The sequence below is a fragment of the Carlito syrichta genome, unplaced genomic scaffold (assembly GCF_000164805.1).
Source record: "Carlito syrichta isolate Samal-C Ts95f unplaced genomic scaffold, Tarsius_syrichta-2.0.1 Scaffold311911, whole genome shotgun sequence".
NCBI lineage: Eukaryota > Metazoa > Chordata > Mammalia > Primates > Tarsiidae > Carlito > Carlito syrichta.
The window spans coordinates 350,375-371,483 of NW_007256007.1; the positions used below are offsets into that span (position 1 = coordinate 350,375).

Here is a 21,109-nt window from a genome sequence, read left to right on the forward strand (position 1 = left end):
CAGGCGGGTCTCGAACCCGCGGGCTCAGGCAATCCACTCACCTCAGCCTCCCAAAGGCGCGGGATTACAGGCTGAGCCACCGAGCCCGGCTTGTTTCTGGAGAATTTATAGTTTTATAATTCTGAGAAGCAAGACAACCTAGTCAAAACAAAAAAATCAGTCAATATCAAAGAGCTGATAAGAAGCAGCACTCCAATGAAATTTAAATGGGTTTTAAAATAAATAAACTTTTTATTAAGTCAAAGAATTTTTAGATCCAACTATCTCTTGCATGTTTTTTTTTTTTTTTTTTGAGTTGAAGTCACTCTGTCACCCAGACTGGAGTCAGTGGCCGCTCCCGGCCACTGCAGCCTTGACCTGCTGGGCTCCAGCAATTCTTCCGCTTCAGCCTTCCGTAGCTGGAACTACAGGCGTGTGCGACCACGCCTGGCTAATTTTTGATTTTATTGTAGAGATGAGGTCTTGCCAAGTTGCCTAGGCAGGTCTCGAACCTTCAGGCTCAGGCAATCCACTCACCACAACTTCCAAAAGCGCTGGGATTACAGGCTGAGCCACCAAACCCGGCTTTTCTCTTGTATTTTATTCTCCCAGTTTGGAAAATCTGTCTCTAAGTCTGAGTCACTCCCTGGCCAAATGACCCTCCTCTGAGGATCTTATGTTTTAGGGGGGAAAATGTCTATGGCTGCCAGCCCTACTCCCCAGTGCTTGGCCGGGAACAAGCCATAGCTTTAAACAGCATCTTTCTGTCCTGTTATATAGTCACTCACAGAAGGAAGAGTAATGGGTGTAGGTGGGTCTCCTAATATTCTTCAAGAAAATAACATTGGGGAGACTTAATAGGATGACCCAAAAAAGACAGGAGTTTCTTTCTATAAAGGGATTTTAAACGTAAGAAATACTGACTGAGGCCAGGCACAGTGGCTCATGCTTGTAATCCCAGCACTTTGGGAGGCCAAGGTGGGAGGACTGCTTGAGTTCAGCAGTTTAAGACCAGGCAACATAGTGAGACCTCATCTCTACAAAAAAAATTTAAAAATTAGCCGGGTGTTAAAAACATGCCTATAGTTCCAGTTATTGGGGAGGCTGAGATGGAAGGATCTCCTGACCCCAAGAGGTTGAGGCTGAGGTAAGCCATGATCTTTGTGCACTCCAATCTGGGTGGCAGAATGAGCCCCCAACTCCAAAAAAAAAAAAGAGAACAAAAGAAAAGAAAAGAAAAGAAACAAAGAAATACTGACAGAAGGGAAAGCCAGGCTTAAATATCATCTTGTGTAATTCTCATGCAGAGGTAAGGAATGAATAGTTTTGGGCAAGGAAAGGAAAGGAACAGTCTAGGGGCGGAGAGAAGGGTTTAAAAATGTTGCTTGTTTGGTGCTCCCCCAATCCTACTCCCAAGTAGGATAGAACCTGTATACGTAGTCAAAAGGAAGAGACTTTATTTATCTCCTAGGATAGATTTCAGAAGTTCCTTTCTGGGTAGGGCTTCTCCTAAATCCTTTAACATTTTTCAAATATAAATGTCCTTCTCCAGTGTTCTCAACAGAGATGAAATCAGGATCAAACAGGAAAGGAATAGTGAGGGCAACAATAAGTGCTTCTAAAGCTGAAAAACAGACTGATAGAGGTGATGGCACTTACAAAGAGGGAACAATTCTGTAAAGATCAATTGATCATTGGTTTGCAAACTTCCCTGCCCAAAAGCTGCTGAAAAATCATCCGTAGGTGGCACTTTAAACTGACCAGGCAGACTAACTTTTGGCTCTGCGTAAGGCAGGGTGTCACTGGAGGAAATGGAGAACTAGCTATTCTTATCCCTGGCAATTTTACTTTGGGCTAAACTAGAGGACTGGGTTCTTCTGTTGAAGACACCAGCTCACCTCAATTTCAGGTCACTGTTCCCTGAGGATTTGTTGGAGAACTGCTTCTCAAAAAGAAGTGGGAGAGAGACACTCACAAGGGACCCAAGAGAGTCAGGGGACTCATGCACATCCCCTGCACTGGACTGAAGATAGGGGTGCTCACCTGACTGTGGAGTTGCTGCAGCTCTTCTAGGCTTTGCCTCAGTTTACCCCTCTCTCCCTCCATGAGCTCCCTTAGGGCTCTCGAGTCCTCACTGGTCTGCCTTATCTGTTCTTCTAAGGAATCATCATCAAGTCTCCGGGAGCTCTGACAGCAAAAAGAAAGAGAGTCAGCCAGAGATGGTGAGGGTAGAGGAGAGATAGGAAGTAGGGTGGAAAGATGGTTAGTGTGGGGAGAGATAAAAAGGAGAGAGGAAAAGGAGAGTGGCGAGGAGAGGTAGTATGGGAAGAGTGAGATAGTAGGGGAGATGGGAAGGGAGAAAAAGAAGGGAGAGACAAAGCAGGGGGGAAAAAAGCCGTTAAGGAGAGCGACTGCTCAATTTCAACCTGCAAGCAATAGCTAGATGTTCACTTCTGTTTCAGGCTTGAGGGAAAGGAAACTGTGTGGCATGAACAGCACACCTCACTCTGACAGCTCCTTTCTCCCACAGTGATCTGGCCTCATACTACAATACATCCCACAAATCAACACAGCATGATCAGGTAGAAACAGCTGCCCTCCATCTTACTTCATCCAGTATGTGTAGAAAGATATACTATTTTATAGGAGGGAGTCTGAATGGAAAGTACGTCAGGGATAAATCTGTCATGAAGCTGGAAAAAAATGTCAGTCCTCCCAGAATATTCATGAGAACATTCCTCTCCTCCACAGGTGGGCCATGTCTCTAGAACTCTAAAAGGCTCTTGGAGCTGATCTTCCCAACTACTTGTGCTCACTTATATTCTTATGGTAGAAGCTTCAATCTTTTCAGTTTGCTTATTTATAGCAGTTTTTACCTGGATATAAACTTCTAAATCCAAAGTTTCCTAGGAAAGCTCTTAAACTGGAGGCCACCATTGTCTGTACATCACTATCTGGAGAAAGGGGCTCCATTTGTACCCAGTGTCTGTAGATAACTCCTGGGCACTCAGTCCCTCTGCCTCATCACACCAGTAGTCAGTGCTCTCAAACAATAAGGCTCAGAAGAAATTCTTACAGATATTTTATAGGGTTCCAGTTCTAGAGTTGACCTCACCTTCTGCAGTAGGTTCTAAACTCCCACTAGCCAGATCCTGAAGGGTAAGGACCTTCTCAGACTGGCCTCTTACCGTAGGCTCCATGCCGTCCACAATGCTCTGTATCAGTCTCTTAAGCTCGTTGAGGGCAGTGCGCAAGCTGCCGGCTGGCACATCCTTGGCGGATGAGGTTTCTGAAGACTCGTCCATGGAGGAGTCCGTGGAGACTGCTGAGTCAGCACTGTCACTACCTCGAAGGTGTGAGCAGAGATAGCGAACCTGGCAGTAGGCTTCCCAGAGCTGCAGTCTCAGCTGTTCCACAGAGAATTTTTCTTGATTATGGATTCTAAAGACCACACCTGGCTATCTTTTTCTAGTATCTGAACCCAAAATGTGGGCAACCAAGACACCAGTTCTAGGAGAAAGTTTTGGTTTTTTTCCTAATGTTTATTTTAGATTCAGGGGTACACATGCATGTTTGTTTGTTACGTGAGTATTCTGCATAATTGTGGGGATTGGGCTTCTTGAGTACCCATCACTCAAATATTGAACATTGTATCCAGTACGTAACCTTTCTAAGAAAGGGTTTTATTTTTGTTATTTTTTTTTGTTCTTAAAAAAAAAAAAATAGTGCCTGAAGAAATTGAGATACTTATTCTGGGTCAAGTACATCTATTCAGACTCCCAATTACTGTTTTTCCTGTTCTCTAGGCTCTTCCATTTGCCATATAAAGCATTCCTTTATATAATCAGTTTCTTTGGTAGGAGTCAGAAACTGATTAGGGAAATGAGTAGTTCTGGGTATTATGAAAAGTGTGAAAGGAACCAATTAGATGGAGAGGATGGATTATGAATGCTCTAGAACTCTGCCAATGTAAGAGGTGTGAGGCTGATTGTTAGTCAACAAGCATTTCCTAAGAGAAATGGGGGCGACAGTGAGTGGGACTTGGCTCTGCCCCTGGGTACTCTGTCCTCTGGCCATTCTGCTCAGTGCCTTAATGAACAAGGTGGGTGGGAAATGGAGGGACATGCTTTGGCCAAGGTCTGTTTTATGTCAGCAGGCCAAGAGGCTGGTACAGGTGCAAGACTGCAGCCAATGCCAGGTTGACGGCTGAAAGAGAAAGAGCCCCAAGCACCCCCAGGCTGCCTCGCCTATAGGGTAACAGGGGGGTCAGCACCTGTTCTCTCTCTTGCTCTAGCTCCTCAGCCTCCATGCTTTGCTCGATCTCTGACAGAAGGGATGTGCTGGTGGCTGCAGAGTTCTGCAGACTCCTCTCCTCAGTGAGTTCTTCCACCTTCACTTGCAGTTGTCGGTAGGAGAGACGCACCTCCTGGAGTTCCAGCTGGCTTTGGTGAAGCTTTCAGAGAGAGAGCAAATGGTACTGAGGTTTGACAAAACCAAAAACCAGGACAAACTGATCCTGAATCTGATCATACTTCTAGATCCAACCACCAGTTCACAGGAAAATAAAGAGGAGAGAAGAACATGTTAGATTGTATCAGAGAATGCAGTCAGCAAAAACCAGATCTGGGAAATTCTACAGCACAAACAACTCCATTCTTCAACAAATATATTTCAAGAAAAAAAAAAAAAGAGGAACCCAGAGACTAAAAAAAGACTTAAGAGACATATCAACTAATACAGATAATTGAAAATTTGAACACTCATTGGGTATTTGATGATATTAACAAAATACTGCTAAATTTTTAGGCATAATAGTACTGTGGTTATAGTTTTTAAAGTTATTTTTTAGAGGCAGTACTTTTTATTTTTATTTTATTTATTTATTTATTTATTTTTTGAGTTGGAGTCTCACTCGGTCGCCCAGACTGGGAGTGCAGTGGCCGCTCCCGGCCACCGCAGCCTCGCCTGCTGGGCTTCGGAGATCCTTCCGCCTCAGCCTTCCAAGTAGCCAGAATTACAGGCATGCACTACCACGCCCAGCTGATTTTTTGATTTATTGTAGAGATGAGGTCTCGCTGCCCAGGTGGGTCTTGAACCCACAGGCTCAGGCAATCCACTCACCTCAGCCTCCCAAAGGCGCGGGATTATAGGCTGAGCCACCGAGCCCGGCATAGTACTTTTTATTTACAGATTAATTTATTAAAATTCTGAGCTTTTTAAAAAATTTTTTTAAATTTTTGAGTTGGAGTCTCACTCTATCGCCCAGGCTGGAGTGCAGTGGCACTCTCATGGCCACCCCAGCATCGACCTGCTGCGCTCCAGCAATCCTTCTGTCTCAGTCTTCCAAGTAGCTGGAACTGCAGGCATGTGCTACCATGCCTGGCTAATTTTTTTTTATTTATTGTAAAGACGAGGTCTCTCCAAGTTGCCCAGGCTGGTCTCGAACCTGCGGTCTCAGGTAATCCACTCATCTTGGCCTCCCAAAGTGCTGGGATTACAGGCTGAGCCACTGAGCCCAGCCAAATTCTGAGATTTATTTCAAAATAATACAAAAGGGGAGAAGATGGATATTATAAAGATAGGGCAGGACAGGCCAAGGAATGGTAGGCAATGGGGAGCATGGGGCTTCACTACACTGGTCCATTGTCAAGTCTATTTGAAATCCTCTGAAATAAAAAATCAAATATATACCAGCACATAAAGTTAGATACCATTAGACTCTCATCAAGATGGTTAACATAAATAACAAAAAATAATATCAAGTGTTGATAAGGATGTGGAACTATGCTGATGGGAGAAGAAAATGTACAGACACTTTGGAAAATTGTTTGGCAGTTTCTAATAAAGTTAAATATACATCTATCCTATGATCCAGTCTTGGCTTTAGACCAAGATGTAAATATACAATCCATCCTATGTTCCACTCTTGGCTGTAGACCCAACAAAAATGACATGTGTACAAAAGACATTTGGGAAAATCCAAATGTCAATAAAAATAGAACGGATAAATAAATTGTGGTATGTTCACATGTTAGAATACAATACAACAATTAAAAACAAATATATTATATGCCACAACATGGATGGATTTTATACACACAATGTTGAGCAAAAGCCAGATATTAAAAAGTATATAATGTATGATTCTATTTATAAAAAGTTCCCAAACTTCATTGACATAGAAGAGATAAAAGTTGGAATGGAGTTTAGCTTTTGAGGAAGTTGCAGTATATTCCTTATGGGGCACTGATAATAGTCTAAATCTTTAATTTGGGTGGTGGTGACACAGGCGTACACATTTGAAAAAATTCATTGGGCTGTCCACTTAAGATCCATAAGCTTTACTATATGTGTATTTTCATTAAAGATTAAGGAGCAAAAGGGTCGCTTGGAAAGAAGCTAGGGATGCAATGTGGTATAACATCTGTGTAGTAATACCAAGAGCTTCCACCTCTACCTAACCATTACCTAACCCTTAGGGCTGGCCTCTCACTTTCCACATCAGATAGTTAAGCCACAGGTGAAAAGGGACTTTCCTAAAACCCTTGTGAAGCAGAAATGGATCCATGACTCCCAGTCCAAGGCTCTTTTCACTTTCCTTACACCCCATTTATCCCAGACAGAAGAGATGTTAACCTATTTTGAAGCTCTCTGAAGAGGAAGTCCCATAGTTTCTGTTTTAACTCTCATATACACATTTTTACGTTGTTTAACTTCAGTCCTTCACATGGTACATGAAGCTGTTTGTTCTTTCTAAGTTCTCTCTGAAGACTGGGAAGAGTTACTTACTTGCATGTATTCCTTTGCGATAGCTTTTCAAATAGCTTCTATTCTGAAAGTCAAATACTATATATTATATACTATAGACTTTTCCCATAGACTATCTTTATTTTTAAATTAAGAGATTTTCACATAACCTCCATTTTTAGAGCTGACAGGGCCACAAAGATTGAGTCTAACCATCTCAGGATAAAACTGAGGTTCAGAGTAGGGAAATGACACCAGTAGTAGAGAGGAGACAGCAATGCAGGGGTCATGGCTTGTGGGCTGGTCTCTTTCCCTCTCCCTCTCACAATGCTGCTACTTCCCCCCCAACCCCACCCTTCTGCATTCTCTACAGCCCCTTCCATGTGGAGTCTACAACAGGGTACCACTCTCTGTTGCCCTAAACAAAACTGCTAAATGCTATTCTCTTATATGTGGACTCCATCACTAACTTGGTTTTAATACAGCAGACACTAATTGCAGAATCATCATCGGTTTGCTAGCAGATAGGCACAAGGCTACATGCCACACCTGCACAGAAACAATCTTTCCTGCTCTTCATATTTGTGGACTAGGTTCTCTCCCACCAAAAGATTTTGAGGAGTGGGGAGAAGAACTTCTTGGAATTTAAATTAACTAATTTATTCTATTTTTTTTTTTTGAGTTGGAGTCTCACTCTGTCACCCAGGCTGGATTGCAGTGGCACGCTCCCGGCCACTGCAGCCTCGACCTGCTGGGCTCCGGCGATCCTTCCGCCTCAGCCTTCCAAGTAGCTGGAACTACAGGTGCACACTACCACGCCTGCTAATTTTTTTTTGATTTATTGTAGAGATGAGGTCTCGCCAAGTTGCCCGGGCAGGTCTTGAACCTTCAGGCTCAGGCAACCCATTCTCCTCGGCCTCCCAAAGTGCTGGGATTATAGGCTGAGCCACTGAGCTCGGCCTAATTTATTCTTTTATAAAATAGAATTTCTGGGGTCACCTCTGTTCCATTAAAAAGAGAGTGGATACTCCACTGGTCTTTTCCAGAGTCTTGGCCAAGTTGGCTTGTGGCTACTACAGAGATGCAGACTGAGGGGTGACTGGCAGTAACTCATAGCTCTATAGTTTTTATGAAGGGAGCAAACTGTTTTGCAGAGCCTTTAGCCCATCCTTTAGCGCCCTCAAAGCCACACTTTCACTGTCAGTACTGGGAAATGGTTGGCTACTGGCACCAGTGATCTTGAATAGCCCTACGTAGGAAGGTTTTGGAAGCTGGCTGTCCAGAGAATGCAGACAGAATTGGTAATACTGCTCTGCAAAGTTCCCATGGATCACTGATATTTCCTGGTCCAGTGGGATATCCTCCAGCTTCAGTTTTGCGGACATTCAGAAAGAAAAAAATCAGGGTTATAGGAAAAAAAAAAAAGGCATTCCTAAGAAGCATTTCGCATAATTACAAATGGCATGTTAAACTGGCAAAATGCTTCACAATTATTTTCTAGACAACTCTCAGCAGGAGAAGTTCAGCACAAATACAAGTTCTTATGCAATGGACAAAATTAGTTCAATTACTCATGCACACTCAAAGGTGCTTAATTAATTATAACAGTAGAGAACAAAAGACCAGGAGAGGTCTGTATTTATTGTTCAATAGCTGATTTACCAACCAGACAGACATAAGCAAAAGAAAAAAAAAAATCAAGCCAGAGAAGAGTCTATTAAATGTAAGAACACTCTAAAATAAGCTCCAGTGATCCTTCTACCTCAGCCTTCTAAGCAGCTGGAACTACCGGTATGCTACCACACCCGGCTAATTTTTTTATTTACTGTAGAGATGAGGTCTCGCCAAGTTGCCCAGGCTGGTCTCGAACCTCTGGGTTCAGGCATTCCTCTCACCTTGGTCTCCCAAAGTGCTGGGATTGCAGGCTTAAGCCACTGCGCCTGGCCAGAAATATCACTCTTTATATAACAAAGATGACCCTACGCATATTTATAAGCATGAATAAGAATGACTTTAAATGCTTTGTGTTTGTATAGCACACTATGCTTAACGCTTACAATACTCATGTGGGCAAAAGTGGGGATGCTCTCCACTTTTCATCTGAGGGAACTGAGATGGTGTGATGTTAAGTGATTCACCTAATGATACATAATCAGTGCCAGAGCAACGTCTAGACTCCAAGTTACCAGCTTCCTAGGTCGCCCCACAGTGGGTGGGGCCTGTCCTCTGCTGACAAAATTCACCCATGCACTGGGACTAGGTCCTGTACACATCTGTACAATGCTCAGCTCAGTATTAAACCGGGGAGTTAAGTGGACCTTAGAGAGACAAAATGATTTACTGTACTGAATATCAAGACTTAAGCAAAGTGCTTGATATATTCTTGGCATTCAATAAATAATAATTTTTATTCCTATTCTCACAGCTGAAATAAATCAGAGTTAGATTTGATGAGTGGTTTAAAAATCTGTTTTAGACAGCAAGACCCCAATTATATAGTAAAAGAGATCAAAAGGGGGTTCCCCTGGCTGTGGCAGGCCTGTTGCCTTGCCTGCTCAGCCTTCCTCTCACCCTTGTCTGAGGATTTAAAATCATGGGATTAAATACATTCCAAGGCTACTTGCTCTACATTTTACGAGTCTGGTCTGGGATCATTCAACTACTACCTGAGTAAGTTGGAATTTTTGTTTCTGAATCAGTATAGGGCATTTCAACAATAGAAAGGGCTTTCTGGAGGACACTGGTAACTTGTGACAACTTAAGAAGAGTTTCACATGAACAGAAGGAACAGAATTACAATAATTAGGAAGGATGAGAATTTAGCCTATTCTATTTGATTTGATTCTCCAAATCAAAGTGAGAATTGCTCCCCGACTTGCTATAGGTCCTTGGGTGAGTGACACCTTCTCATTCTTGAGGAAGTCCAATGGGAAGACGGTGGACGTGCAGGTGGTGAGCAAGTACATGTGGCATGACTTGGAATTCTTGCTGCTAAAGAACAGATAGCCCAATGTGCCAGTCATGTACTCAATGGTCCACTAGTCCATAGCTCTTTTCCCCTATCCCCAGGTTCCCAATTCTTGATTTAAAATAAGAACTGAAAGTTTCTTTCAGGCAGGGGCCATTTTTAAAATTCTTCTGTACTTCTTTTCCTTCTCTCTATGCTCCATATCTCAGCAACCCTTGGGAGAGTGCTTGGTGGGATAATAAATGCTGGTCAAACAATGACTTTCAGAGGTAAGTAATACACAAGAAGTTATCACTGAACAACAGGTAAGGCAGGTGGGAGGGTTGCAGTGTCCATTGACCAAGGACTCACTCTATGACTTTGGATAAATCATTCATTTTTCAAAGTCTCAGCTTTATGATGTATGTGAAAGCACTAGTCCCCTGTAAAGAAGCGCACAAATGTTCACAGCTATTATCATCATGGATTTTGAAAAATAAGCAAACTCCTTTCTATTTTGAAAACCACTGTGAGGCTTTAGCCAGCACCATTTTCTCTTCGGCATTTACTGATGTCCTACTACATGAAAACTTACCAGCTGAAGGTACTAAAAACATGGAAGGAGAAAAGCTGTTGCTTTTCCCTCAAAGAGATTCATCACTCAGATGTCAGCTTAGCTCATGGTATCAGTGACAAGTGATCTTAACCTGATGCTGTTTCCTTACCCTGTATCCCAGGGCTTTAAAACAGCCTACCTATAAGCCCAGCAAGACCTTCTGTGGGCTGGTCTTTGGGCAGGAACCCACCTAATGCTTGAGTATACCTGACCGACCACCTCTGCACAAATGTCACTGTCGCAATCTAGTGTATTCCCTGGCATGCTCAGAGGATCCCAAAGGGAAGCAATGCACTCTTAGTCTCTGCCTCCAGATGCTCCTAGGCCAGCCCAGCAAAGCATCTTGGTAGCAGATGCTACATCCTATTTCTGGGGAAGGCTGGAGTTACTATCTTTTTGTTTTGGGGGTTGTTTCTTGTCAAGTGTGAGCTTGGGGATTCAGTTAAGGATTGGTGACAGTTCCCAAATAAGGACAAATATGGTCATGAAGCAATTTCCTTCAGGAAGAAAAAAAGAAACTAATTAGGCTCACAAAGGGGTCAGTCTGTGCCTTTTCTGGCAACTGGCAGAAGCAGGATATACGTCTTGCTGTGTTCAGTGGACAGCTTCTTGGTTTATGTTCCATGCCAGCCAACTAAATCCATCACCCTGGGAAAGCAGCAGCAGAGAGCATTGTGAGCTGAGTACAGAGAGTCATAGGCTCCCTCTGAAATCTTCTAGCAGATTTCACAAATACTAGGAGGCCAGAATAACACTCCTGGTGTTCCAGCCACAGTCCAGAAAGAACTCTATGAAACTGCTCCATGGGCCAGTGGCTCAGAACACATTGGAGGGATGACCTGTGGGTAGCAATGCATTTCCTCTAGGCAGAACCAAAAAGACCAAGTTAGTGAGTGCCCGGAGGAATTACAAAAGGGCCCATGATGAGGTCTCAGAGTCATCTACTCCCAACTGGCCCCATTAGTGATGCTGGTCTCCCAGCCCTTTCTTTTTGGCTAAATGGTTAAGAGCTCCTTTTGTCTGGCCCTCCTGCAGGACAGGTTCTCTGTCCAAGTACCTGTAGGTCTTTGTCATGGCCCTGCCTCTCCAGGATCAGCACCCGGTCCTGTAGCTCCTCCACAGTCCCTTGAAGCAGGTCATTTTCCTCTAAGGTAGCACTGAGACGATGTTCCAGCTCCCGTTTCCGATCTGACAGCATCTTGATCTGAAAGGGTGGAGAGCCACAGGAATGGTGTGGAGTTACACCTGCACTGATGAGTATGAAGGAGGGAGTAGCCTCCAAACATGAAGGCATGTGTCTCTCAGTGTTCTGCCCAAGGACTAGGTGGCCCCATCTCTGAGAGAACAGTTGTGAAATCCTAAGCTGAAGAGAAAGTCCCTCCCCTCTAGGAACCTGTCTGGGAAAGGGTGGAGTTGAGCTTTGGGGAAGCTGGAATGTGCCAGGCAGAGGAAGGAAAGGCTAGTGCTCTGGAAATTCCAGAGATAAGACAGAGAAGGACTCTACCTTGCCTGCCCTCAACTTTACCTCAAACCTACAATTCATAGGGGGTGAACCTAACTTGCTGTACGACTTTACCTTCTCCAGGTCATGAGCTCAAGGAAATGCCCAAGAAATCCTCTGCAGCACCCCTCTGTCCTTTCTTTTACTGTTGGCACTAGAGATCACAGCACAGACCCAGTGCCCTGAGTTAATGGACAAGTTTGCAGGTGCAGAAAGCAAAGTAGTATCTGCACAAGTCCATGTCCTGGGAAGGAGCATGACAAGGACAAGTGAAACTGACTTTACTCAAAGTAACTTTTACCTGAGCAAGTTACAAATAGAAGCACATTCTCTCCTTTTTATGAAACAGGCTAAGTTTGTATACACTGAGCCAGTCTCAAGACGTAAATAGTTAGTCTCAAGATAAATAAATATATATATATATCTTCTTTTAGGAAGGTCTGTCTGATCCCTTCAGTGAGAAAACAGAGACACAGAGGAAAGAGGTACCAAGTCTCTTCTGGCCTCAAGGTTTGCAGGGTGAGAAACTGAGCCAGTGCTCCCAAGGCCAGGGATGCTTCATCTAAAGAACACAGCCCTGCTCAGGGGCTCCAGAAAACCTTCCCAAGTCTTCCCAATTGATACTGGCTTTTGGGGAACTTCTGGAGTCCTTCTGGGTCCTCCCATTTAACTGTTTCCTGGTGGATGGATTTCCCAACTAGCTTCTTGCTTGGAAATATTTTCCTAACACGATTAAGATATTCTGTACACTGATAATCTAGCTTGAATAACAATTCCTTAAGGCTTTTACTTGGGTTAGTTTTAAGGACTAAGTTCAGAACCTTTCCAGGGGAATTTTGAAATAAGTGTCTAACTTGTTTCAGGTCCTCTGAGAGTCACCTTTCCCTTTGCTTTTTGGTTGTTCTTACTCTTTACACTAGAATCCTGCTCTTAGAGCCCAGATCTTCTCTGGCTACCAGTCAATCAGATAGAATGCCATCCTGGGGAAATGAAATATGTGGCCTTTGTCCAGAGAGATCAGGTAACTGGCCAAACAAAGAAATACTGTCTCTCAAGTGTGCACCTGGGTAAGGAACCGAAAGGAGCAAGCCCCTTTTGTGAATGGGCCCACTATTTCCTACTAAAGCAAAGCTACCCATGTGAAGAGAATTCTTACTCTAGCTGATTTTCATTTAAATACCCTCTGACCTTTCCTTCCCATGAATCATCTTTGTTTCCCAAGTTTCAGTCAGTGAAGTAATGAGGTAATATGATTCTGATATACAACTGACCCTTAAAAAAACTTAGGGCCAGGCACAGTGGCTCAAGTCTGTAATCCCAGCACTTTGGGAGACTGAGGCAAGAGGACTGCCTGAACCCAGGGGTTCAAGACCAGCCTGGGCAACTTGGGGAGACCTCGTCTCTACCATATATCAAAAAATTAGCTGGGCGTGGAAGTATGCGTAGAGTGTGCCTGTAGTTCTGGCTACTTGGAAGGCTGAGGCAGAAGGATCGCCTGAGCCCAGCAGGTGGATGCTGGGGTGGTTGTGAACATGCTACTGCATTCCAGCCTGGGTGACAGAGTAAGACTCTGACTCAAACAAACAAACAAACAAAAACAAGAAAAATCGAAGTTCACAAGCTATATGAAATACTTTTTGAAATGAACAATTTCATAGCTTGGCTTTTTTTTTTTTTTTTTTTTTGAGTTGGAGTCTCACTCTGTCACCCAGACTGGAGTGCAGTGGCTGGGAGTGGCCACTGCAGCCTCGACCTGCTGGGTTCTGGCGATCCTTCCACCTCAGCCTTCCAAGTAGCTGGAACTACAGGCGCACGCTACCATACCCAGCTCATTTTTGATTTATTGTAGAGATGAGGTCTCCCCAAGTTGCCCAGGCGGGTCTTGAACCCGCGGGCTCAGGCAATCCACTCACCTCAGCCTCCCAAAGGTGTGGGATTACAGGCTAAGCCACCGAGCCCGGCTATAGCTTGGCTTTTTAAAGTGGCAATGTTAATGGATGAAGCAAGGAATCAGCATTAGGCTGTCAACTCCCTCACCCCATCCTACACACCCCGAAACATGTAACCAAACCTGACAATAAACATTCCTGGAAATGACCTGGTTCATGAGGGTCTAGAAAAAATGAACAGGTGAGGGAAAGAGGAAGACAGGCAACTCAAAGAAATGAGAGCCTGGGAGAGACAGGTGAATCGCAAGTCATGCACACACATGGTCACAGACAGGCATGCCAAACCCCACTGGAACAATTCTACTTACTTCAAGAACCTGCTGCTCAACACCAGTAGGAATTCCAAAGCAAAGGAAAAAGGAAGGGAATGGGAGGCAGGAGAAAACAGAAGATATTGACAGACTTTAGGAAAAGCATCCTCAGGTCATTTATGAAGCAGGAAGCAACCTGTTTGGGCTAGTAATATGACCCTTGCCCCCTACTCACCTTCCACAACCAGATTTTCACAGTATTGTTCCCCCACTGCTACTTTATTTTTTCCTCTGGCCCACTCAGGGCCACAGACCCTGGTTGCCATGTTTGGCCTCTCCTATGCTTCATTAATGTGTTCCAGGTACCATACAAAGTGCTTTTTATGTATTAACTCATCAAATCCTAACAACTATGAAATAGAAACTTCTAATTATCTCATTTTACAGATGAGAATAATAGTAGACCCTACTAAGGTGGACTGAACAGGACTTACATGAAATGGAGAGGTGGGGGGATGCCTTTCCTCACCTTCTATTTGGAATTGGCAAGAATATTTTTGAAGGGATCTATATATTCAGTAAAATCTAGGTCATTCATGGTATCAACATACTCAGCAGTTAACTCTGAGCAACGTTACTTTTCTACACAAAAGGCTGCCCAGAAGAGCACAGATCAAGTGTTCCCCATTTAGTTTCTCACAGAAATATCTTTCATTACAGATTTTAATCCCTTTTACATACAGCAAATTTTTGTTTCCCAGTACAGAGCCCCCAATAGGAAAAACATTCCACCTTCTAACACTGCTGCATGGGAAGTCTCACCTCAGCCTGAAGGCTCTCCAGCCGGATGATGTGCTGGTTAGTTGACGAATTTTTCTCCCGAAAGTCTTCTCTAAGGGCATGGACTTGCATGGAGAGCTGCCTCTCAACTTCTGATGCCTAAAGCAGAGGAGTCTATCAGAGCTGATTCACAGGTTGTATAAAGGAAGTCTGTTAAAATTTTTGTCTTTTATTTATCAAGCAGCTCTTTGCATGTTCCATGTTATCAGGAGCACTAGATGAGATGCTCATTTCCCCACTCACAATTCATTTGTTCTCTAGTGCCAACATAAAACAAACCCCTTTCCCAACCTCTACTTTTAATGCTTTGCTTAGGTCCAAGACTACTTTACTGCTCAGAGGAAACAGACCCAGGAACTAGTAAGCTCTCAAAAGTTATTTATCATCATTATTATTCTGCATATAGTAGAAGCTCAGGAAATAGTTTCTAAATTAAAAGTCTCAATATTTTACATGAAAGATTTAGATAGATCTAACCACTGTCTTAGAAATTTCTTTATTTCTCCCATTTCCTTAGCTAGGCTCAGGCAAATCATTTCTGTCTGTATTTTTCACTTCCATTCAACATGGGCACTATTTGAAATTTCCTGTTATGCCTGTAAAGATTTTTGCCATTCATTCCTCAAGGACATTTTTACAACTTTTATGTCTTTGAGGAGTGCTCATTGATGTGCTTATTTCTCACCCCAATCTATTTATTCTCTAGTGCTAAAACATAGCAAACACCAAAATACTATTTGGTGTTACAGGAGAATGATGTGAAAGGTGGTTCACTAGGTAACATATGAACTCCAGCCTTCCTCCTGAGGGTCCAGTGCAGACCCCACTGAGGAGAGCCCTGACCACTGTCCTGTGGAGAGGAGAGCCACGGGACAAATTAAGTAACTCCCTCAATGCTTTTTTGAGGCCAAATGTTTTTGGGTCAGTAAGTTTTACGGGTTCTTGGGAGAGATCACTGTGTGCTGGAATAGTCAGGAAAGGCTTTCATAGGAGGTGGGATGGTGCTAATGTTGAAATGGTAGGCTAGCTGTTCAATGAGGCTCTCACAGTAATGGTTACATGTTTAATAGTTCTTTTGATCTTCAAGTACTATATAATCAATTGTCCAACTTTTTCTTTTTCTTATTTTTTTGGTTCTACGGATTCTGCAAATGTTGCCTCACTGGACAATAGAGCCACATAAGATTCTTAACCTACAATTCTATTTTTAAAGTAATAATTACAAAATACAAAACAATCCCAAACCTCATCAGTATGCAATATATCCATGTAGCAAACTTGCACATATACCTTTTGAATTTAAAATTTATTTATTTATTTATTTTTTGAATTAGAGTCTCACTCTGTTGCCCAGGTACAATCATGGCCACTGCAGCGTCGACCCGCTGGGCTCAGGTAATTCTTCTGCCTCAGCCTTCCAAGTAGCTGTAACCACAGGCGTTTGCCACCATGCCCAGCTAATTTTTAAAAAAATTTTGACTTATTGTAGAGGCATGGTCTTGCCATGTTGTCCAGGCTGATCTTGAACTCCTGGGCTCAGGCAATCCTCTTACCTCGGCCTTCCAAAGTGCTGGGTTTACAGGTATGTGCCACCATGCCTAGCCTGAATCTAAAATTTTTAAAAATCCACAGAACAAATAAAACCAAACTATACTCTAGTTGCTTTTCATGTAAATACCCTAACCCTTAATTCTTTCCCATGAGTTGTCTTTGTTTCTCAAGTTTCAGTCAGTGAAGTAATGAGCTAATAAGATCCTGATACACAACTGACCCTTAAAAACACTTAGAAGTTCAGAGCTACATGAAGTAACTTATTTGAAATGAACTATTTGATAGCTTGGTTTTTTAAAGTAGCAGTGTTAATGGATGAAGCAAGGAATCAGCATCAGGCTGCCAACTCCCTTACCCCACCCTACACACCCCGAAACTTGTGACCAAATCTGGCAATAAACATTACTGGAAATGTTTCCTGTATATTCTTCTTTCTTTATATTCTAAACTTAATTTCAGTCACCACTAGTTCTCAGTCACTTAGAAACACATTAGTCACTCACTCTTGCCTAAAAATCACATTAATACTATTTACTAAGTGCTTACTATGTGCCAAGAACTGTGCTAAATGCTTTCAGTGTATTATCTCAATTGTCACCCCCAATTTACTAACAAGGGAATAGGCTCAGGAAAGTGAATAAACCTGCCCAAGATCTCAGTAAGTGACAGCATCAGGATGGTAAACTCTGGGCTGCCTTACCCTCATATTAGAATTGTAAAATTACCTTCTTGTATTTTGAAATAGTTTTTCCTAATCCTATTGCTGACTCCTGAAACCAAACTTTACATGAGTTCAGTTTAGTAAGGACTTTTTCTTTCTTTTCTTGTTTTTTTTTTTTTTTTTGAGTTGGAATCTCACTCTGTTGCCCTGACTGGAGTGCAGTGGCACGCTCCCAGCCACTGCAGCCTCGACCTGTTGGGCTCTGGCGATTCTTCCTCCTCAGCCTTCCAAGTAGCTGGAACTACAGGCACGCGCTATCACGCCTAGCTAATTTATGATTTATTGTAGAGATGAGGTCTCGCTAAGTTGCCCGGCTGGGTCTCGAACCCACAGGCTCAGGCAATCCACTCGCCTCAGGCTCCCAAAGTACTGGGATTACAGGCTAAGACACCGAGCCCAGCCTTCTTTTCTTGTTTTTTAATACTAAGCAATTTCATTTGAGACTCTTGAAATTTCTTATAATAGAACGTAGAATGCCCATCAGTAAATCATATGCTGCAGTTTGCTTACACTGAATTTATGATGATTGGGGTTTCAAACACACTTAGATTTGCAAAGCACTGGGTAATTTAAGTAGCTGGTCTTATCCCTAGCATCACTACTTTGACATGAATCACAAGACAGCAAAGCCACAGAAATACACTAAGGGCTACAAATCCAGCCCAGTTGGTATTAGAAATGCTCCATAGACTGTGTCCTCTCAAAGTGATCTTCCTCCTACCAGAAAGTCTGATTCCAGGGCCTGAGCTGTATGTTTCTTTGAAGTGTCTGACTCCTCAGATATACACAAGGATGTACTTTTTCAAAGGCTTTTAACCTACATTCCTCATTTGAATTTCCAATAGCCCTAAGAAGCAGGACTCACTGGCTTCATTTTGTAGACAAGAAGGCTAAGAGAGTGTGGCACTGCACTGGTCTTTGGTCAACAAAACACAGCCACCTTCTAGCCAAGGAGCCAATCATTTGTCTGTGGTTGATATTGGAGAGGATGAATCAATCAGTTATAAACTTACCATTCACAGGAAACTAATACACCTTTCAAAGTTAATTACCTTCTTTTTTTAAGAGATGGAATCTGACTCAGATCTTTAGATCTGACTGACAGAATGAATATAAGCTATTTTTGCACATAAATTAAATAATAACCTCCTAAGTTTATATATAACTCTAATGTTCTAAGTGCTTCCTGGAAGCACAAAGCTTAGCTCTATAATGAATTTCAAAGGTTCTTGGAAGTTCTCCAAGTAGGAGAGTTAGTCAGGGTAACAACAGCTCTTCTGAAGGGACCCACTCTATTCCTGAGAGAAGGGGTAGTATCATGGAAAGAAGAAAAGTTGAATCAAATGATTAGGGTAAAGTCCCTGTCCTGTCATACGTATGTGTAGACGTTATATAAGTAATTTATACTACTTATAATATAAAGACTCTGTGAGTCTCACACTTTCCCACATTATAAACACATTTCTCCTTTACCTATTAACACAAAAAGGGAAGTTCTAAAGGAATACCCAATTTCCCTATTTCTGATTGCAGGACTGAGTTGAATACTGAAGTTTAGAGAAATAAGAAAATAAAGAAATACTACATTGCTAAAATATAGGGCAACTGTGGAAATAGTAAAAGATCCAAGAATCAGTTCTTTGCTTTAAACACACACACACACACACACACACACACACACACACACACACACACACACGTGCGCGCGCATGCGCGCGCGTGCCAGCTGCAGTGGCTCACACCTATAATCCCAGCACTTTGGGAGGATCACTTGAGGTAGTTCAAGACCAGTATGGGCAATGTAGCAAGACCTCATCTCTACAAAAAATTTAAAAATAATCCTGGAATAATGGCATACATCTGTAGTTCCAGCCACTTGGGAGGATCACTTGAGCCCAGGAGTTTAAGCTATGATCATACCACTGCACTCCAACACTAGGCAGAGTGAGATCTTATCTCAAAAATAATAAATAAAATAATAAAATAAATACCAGGAAGTGAGGACACCATATATATGTTATAGGGCACTGTCATAAACCTGTCCCACTTTGGCATTTTGCTCTGAAAATGGCCTGTCTAAGTGGCTTGACCAACATCATGAGGATAGTGAGTCAAGCTAAAATATATAGAGAAATAGGCCGGGTGTGGTGGCTTATGCGTGTAATCCCAGCACTCTGGGAGACCAAGGAGGGAGGGCTGTTTGAGCCCAGGAGTTCAAGACCAGCCTGGGCAGCACAGTTCCGAAAAATAAAAAAATTAGCTGGGCATGGTGGTGTGTGCCTATAGTCCCAGCTACTAGGGAGGCTGAGGCAGAAGGATCACCTGAGCCTAGGAGGTTGAGGCTGTTGTGAGCCATGATCATGCCACCACACTCTAGACTCCAGCCTTGGTGACAGAGTGAGACCTCAACTCTTAAAAAAAAAAAAGAAAGAAAAATATATAGAGAGAAATATAGGAATATGTGACAGCCCTCTTAGTTTTACTCTCAGCTGGCCCTTCAAAGTTATTCAATAGCCAGCAAATACTCAGGAGCCACTCCTTTCTTCTTCTTCTTTTTTTTTTTTACACTCCTTTCTTGGACAAAGTTTCTTGCTTCTAGATTTGGGGCAGCAGTCATGGCCCTGGGACCTTTTCTGGGGTGGTGGTGGTATAACATTAGGACAACTCATTCTTATAGTAGAAAATGGCAGGAATGGGTCTTATAGTTTACTTCTCAAAATGATGAGTTTTGGCTACTATGCCTTTCCAAGCAGCCAACAGCAGCTGTGGCGAAAAACAACATCTGTAATCATAGGTGAATATAAAATAGGTGACAACAGGAGTTCAAGGTTACAGTGAGCTATGATTGCACCACTGAATCCAGCCTGGGTAACAGAGCCAGATCCTGTCTCTAAAAAAAAATAATAAAATAAAAATAGATGGCAAAATTTTAGTTCAGGTATTTATTCTTTTCTTTTTAAACTCATAAATATTTTTCTATAATAAAAGTAACAGATGTTCTGAGTAAAAAAATTGCAGAGAACTGAAGAATTAAAATTAAAGTTAAAATTTCTACTTACTCCTAGCCACTAGTGTCACTAGTGTTCAGAGGTATTCACTGGAGATCTTTCTTGTAAGTCCTTCTAGAAATTTTTTATTCATACTTATGTATCTAAAACACTATCAAAAAACTTGTCTTTAAAAATTCATATCTTTTAACATCTTTTCATGTCAATATTGATTTACCTTATTCTTTTAACAGTTATCTTGTATTTATTATATGAATATACCATAATTTAATTTGTCCCTATTGATGAGTATTTAGAGTGTTTTTAGAGTGTTCCAATTTTTTTTTTAACTTGGAGTCTCACTCTGTTGCCCAGGCGGGAGTACAGTAGCACATTCATAGCCACCACAGCCTTGACCTGCTGGGTTCAGGCAATCCTTCCACATCAGCCTTCCAAGTGTCTGGAACCATATGTGGGCACCACCACACCAGCTAAGTTTTTGATTTATCATAGAGACGAGGTCTCACCAAGTTGCCCAGGCTAGTCTCGAACCTCTGGGCTCAGATAATCCTCTCACCTCTGCCTCTCAAAGTGATCGGATTACAGGTGTGAGCCACGGTGCTCAGTCCCAATTTTTCTTTGCTATTCTAAACACTGCTGCAAAAAATATCTTTGCTTGCCCATCTTTGTGTTTGTGGTAGAAATTCCCATAAGTGGAATCACTGGGTAGAAGAATACATGCATTCATTCTGATAGGTATTGTCAAAGAGTCCTCCAGAGGAAAAAAAAAAAATTCCTCCAGAAAAGTTGCATTAATTTATACATCTACTGACAGTACAATTATGCCTGTTTCTCAATACCTTGCCACCACTGGGTATTATGAAGTGTTTTCATTTTAGATACTTATTTCTAATATCTTTAAAAACTTAAGTCTCGCTGGGCTTGGTGGCTCAGCCTGTAATCCCAGCACTTTGGGAGGCCGAGGTGAGTGGATTGCCTGAGTCCGCGGGTTTGAGACCT

At 42.5% G+C, this 21,109-nt stretch overlaps 1 protein-coding gene across 1 annotated transcript in view; it reads right to left on the bottom strand.

Moving 5' to 3' along the window:
• Positions 1-21,109, bottom strand: part of BICDL1 (BICD family like cargo adaptor 1) — a 106,491-nt gene that overhangs the window by 15,948 nt on the left and 69,434 nt on the right. The window contains exons 3-8 of the mRNA XM_008069308.2: positions 14,813-14,929; positions 14,048-14,059; positions 11,347-11,493; positions 4,253-4,432; positions 3,168-3,386; positions 2,023-2,166 (exon numbers count right to left, since the gene is read on the bottom strand). Of these exons, the coding sequence (XP_008067499.2) occupies positions 2,023-2,166; positions 3,168-3,386; positions 4,253-4,432; positions 11,347-11,493; positions 14,048-14,059; positions 14,813-14,929 (819 nt within the window). The remainder of the gene's footprint in view (positions 1-2,022; positions 2,167-3,167; positions 3,387-4,252; positions 4,433-11,346; positions 11,494-14,047; positions 14,060-14,812; positions 14,930-21,109) is intronic.